Source organism: Drosophila novamexicana, unplaced genomic scaffold, assembly GCF_003285875.2.
Source record: "Drosophila novamexicana strain 15010-1031.04,08,12 unplaced genomic scaffold, DnovRS2.1 tig00002292-arrow-arrow-pilon, whole genome shotgun sequence".
NCBI lineage: Eukaryota > Metazoa > Arthropoda > Insecta > Diptera > Drosophilidae > Drosophila > Drosophila novamexicana.
Window position 1 is genome coordinate 46,898 of NW_020824974.1, and position 4,152 is coordinate 51,049.

At 45.4% G+C, this 4,152-nt stretch overlaps 1 protein-coding gene across 1 annotated transcript; it reads right to left on the bottom strand.

The window, feature by feature from the left end:
* Positions 1 to 3,047: 3,047 nt before the first annotated feature.
* On the bottom strand, positions 3,048 to 3,568 carry LOC115769105. The gene is made up of 2 exons (XM_030713816.1): positions 3,184 to 3,568; positions 3,048 to 3,116 (listed from the first exon to the last, which is right to left on the bottom strand). Exons 1-2 carry the CDS (start codon positions 3,551 to 3,553, stop codon positions 3,085 to 3,087), a joined length of 402 nt encoding a protein of 133 aa, XP_030569676.1. The 5' UTR covers positions 3,554 to 3,568; the 3' UTR covers positions 3,048 to 3,084.
* Between the last annotated feature and the right edge of the window lie 584 nt (positions 3,569 to 4,152).

Consider the following 4,152-nt stretch of genomic DNA (forward strand, 5'->3'; position numbering starts at 1 on the left):
AGTTTTGGGTCGCCATCTTATATATATCATCGCAACAGGCAGATATATATTGTAAAAAAAAAAAAAAAAAAACATAAGCTAAATAATAAACTGCAGACCACTCTGCCAATAAGCAACCTATAAACAGCTTTACCAATGTTTGACTCGGGTACTGGGAGCTCAGTCTGATTGGAACTGAGCGGCCTATGTGAGCAAACATAAGCTAAATAATAAACTGCAGACCACACTGCCAAAAACCAACCTATAAACAGCTTTACCAATGTTTGACTCGGGTACTGGGAGCTCAGTCTGATTGGAACTGAGCGGCCTATGTGAGCAAACATAAGCAAAACAATAAACTGCAGACCACTCTGCCAAAAACCAACCTATAAACAGCTTTACCAATGTTTGACTCGGGTACTGGGAGCTCAGTCTGATTGGAACTGAGCGGCCTATGTGAGCAAACATAAGCTAAATAATAAACTGCAGACCACTCTGCCAATAAGCAACCTATAAACAGCTTTACCAATGTTTGACTCGGGTACTGGGAGCTCAGTCTGATTGGAACTGAGCGGCCTATGTGAGCAAACATAAGCAAAACAATAAACTGCAGACCACTCTGCCAATAGGCAACCTTTAAGCAGCTTTACCAGTGTTTGACTCGGGTACTGGGAGCTCAGTCCGATTGGAACTGAGCGGCCTATGTGAGCAAACATAAGCAAAACAATAAACAGCAGACCACTCTGCCAATAAGCAACCTTTAAACAGCTTTTACAATGTTTGACTCGGGTACTGGGAGCTCAGTCTGATTGGAACTGAGCGGCCTATGTGAGCAAACATAAGCTAAATAATAAACTGCAGACCACTCTGCCAATAAGCAACCTATAAACAGCTTTACCAATGTTTGACTCGGGTACTGGGAGCTCAGTCTGATTGGAACTGAGCGGCCTATGTGAGCAAACATAAGCAAAACAATAAACTGCAGACCACTCTGCCAATAAGCAACCTATAAACAGCTTTACCAATGTTTGACTCGGGTACTGGGAGCTCAGTCTGATTGGAACTGAGCGGCCTATGTGAGCAAACATAAGCTAAATAATAAACTGCAGACCACTCTGCCAATAAGCAACCTATAAACAGCTTTACCAATGTTTGACTCGGGTACTGGGAGCTCAGTCTGATTGGAACTGAGCGGCCTATGTGAGCAAACATAAGCAAAACAATAAACTGCAGACCACTCTGCCAATAAGCAACCTATAAACAGCTTTACCAATGTTTGACTCGGGTACTGGGAGCTCAGTCTGATTGGAACTGAGCGGCCTATGTGAGCAAACATAAGCAAAACAATAAACAGCAGACCACTCTGCCAATAAGCAACCTTTAAACAGCTTTTCCAATGTTTGACTCGGGTACTGGGAGCTCAGTCTGATTGGAACTGAGCGGCCTATGTGAGCAAACATAAGCTAAATAATAAACTGCAGACCACACTGCCAAAAACCAACCTATAAACAGCTTTACCAATGTTTGACTCGGGTACTGGGAGCTCAGTCTGATTGGAACTGAGCGGCCTATGTGAGCAAACATAAGCAAAACAATAAACTGCAGACCACTCTGCCAAAAACCAACCTATAAACAGCTTTACCAATGTTTGACTCGGGTACTGGGAGCTCAGTCTGATTGGAACTGAGCGGCCTATGTGAGCAAACATAAGCTAAATAATAAACTGCAGACCACTCTGCCAATAAGCAACCTATAAACAGCTTTACCAATGTTTGACTCGGGTGCTGGGAGCTCAGTCTGATTGGAACTGAGCGGCCTATGTGAGCAAACATAAGCGGGGGAGCACAAACCCACACAAGCTACCAACGAACAGTCTTTTGACTACAAAGAACAAAACGTACCAAATCCCCGCTATACCTATTAGGCCTCCAGGAAAAACCACCGTATCCGCATGGTCCACTAGATGGCGTCCGCGGAAAACCACTCGAATCATACCACTAACCCACGGTTAGCCAAGGTATAGTTTTGGGTCGCCATCTTATATATATCATCGCAACAGGCAGATATATATTGTAAAAAAAAAAAAAAAAAAAATAAGCAACCTATAAACAGCTTTACCAATGTTTGACTCGGGTACTGGGAGCTCAGTCTGATTGGAACTGAGCGGCCTATGTGAGCAAACATAAGCAAAACAATAAACTGCAGACCACTCTGCCAATAAGCAACCTATAAACAGCTTTACCAATGTTTGACTCGGGTACTGGGAGCTCAGTCTGATTGGAACTGAGCGGCCTATGTGAGCAAACATAAGCAAAACAATAAACAGCAGACCACTCTGCCAATAAGCAACCTTTAAACAGCTTTTCCAATGTTTGACTCGGGTACTGGGAGCTCAGTCTGATTGGAACTGAGCGGCCTATGTGAGCAAACATAAGCTAAATAATAAACTGCAGACCACACTGCCAAAAACCAACCTATAAACAGCTTTACCAATGTTTGACTCGGGTACTGGGAGCTCAGTCTGATTGGAACTGAGCGGCCTATGTGAGCAAACATAAGCAAAACAATAAACTGCAGACCACTCTGCCAAAAACCAACCTATAAACAGCTTTACCAATGTTTGACTCGGGTACTGGGAGCTCAGTCTGATTGGAACTGAGCGGCCTATGTGAGCAAACATAAGCTAAATAATAAACTGCAGACCACTCTGCCAATAAGCAACCTATAAACAGCTTTACCAATGTTTGACTCGGGTGCTGGGAGCTCAGTCTGATTGGAACTGAGCGGCCTATGTGAGCAAACATAAGCGGGGGAGCACAAACCCACACAAGCTACCAACGAACAGTCTTTTGACTACAAAGAACAAAACGTACCAAATCCCCGCTATACCTATTAGGCCTCCAGGAAAAACCACCGTATCCGCATGGTCCACTAGATGGCGTCCGCGGAAAACCACTCGAATCATACCACTAACCCACGGTTAGCCAAGGTATAGTTTTGGGTCGCCATCTTATATATATCATCGCAACAGGCAGATATATATTGTAAAAAAAAAAAAAAAAAAAAAGCGAAATGTGCTAATTGTAAGGGCCCACATGCTGCTAGTTACAGGGGCTGCATCTTCTTCAAAAACAATGCTAAAAAGAGGGAACCTGCCGTTCTACAAAGAGCCAATAGATTGCTATTTCAGCTTGGAGAACCCACCATTCCAATTAGCTCTGGTAGGCAACAGGGACGACCAAAGCAGCAACCGCTTCGGCCTCCAGTTGTTCAGGGCCAGCAGGCACAACAGCAGCAACCACAGCGGCCCTCTGAGCAGCAGAAGCAGCCGCAGCACAACCCATTCCGTCAGCAAGTGCAACACCAGCAGCCAATGCCTCAAGCTGCAAGCAGCTATGCAGCCGCCCTTAAAACTGGCCTGCCAGATGAGCGCTCCCGAAAGCAGAAGCAGACCGCACAGCGCCAAACAACTCGACAGCAGCCTCAACATGATTCGAGATTGCAGCACAACAATCAGCCGCCTCAGCGCCACCAGCATTATCAGGAGCGAGAAACTCGGCAAGTGATAGCACATCCTGCAGAAGCGCGCCAGCAACACAGGAGCCGCAGCCGCAGCTCACCGCGAACTGCATACCCGCGAGATGACCTCAGCCGAAAACTTGATCAGCTGATCAACATAATGGTTGAACAACAAAGGAGCGCAATTGCCCCTGCCAATAACAGCAACCTGGAAAGTAAAATTGACAGATTAGTTGATCTAATGACGAGTATGATGGCTACCGTAAGCACTCTCATGTCTACCATGGAGCGCGTCAATGGTAACCAAAATGTCTAGCCACGACGCCAACTCCATCACTTCCTCCTCAGAGAGAAATGGGCATAACATATATGCCAGACTCAACACCAACGCCCTTAAAATTGTAGCCTGGAATGCAGCAGGACTACACAATAAACTGGAAGAGATGGAGTTATTTATGCTGCAAAACGAAATCGACATAATGTTAATAGCTGAAAGCTACCTACGGGATGCAGAAACTATTGATATAAGGGGATACCACACTTACCTGGCAAACCACCCATCTAACAACCGCCGTGGAGGTGCAGCCATCCTAGTAAAGCGCACAATCCAACACATAGCGCTCATGCCGACAACCCTGGAGAAAATTCAGTGTG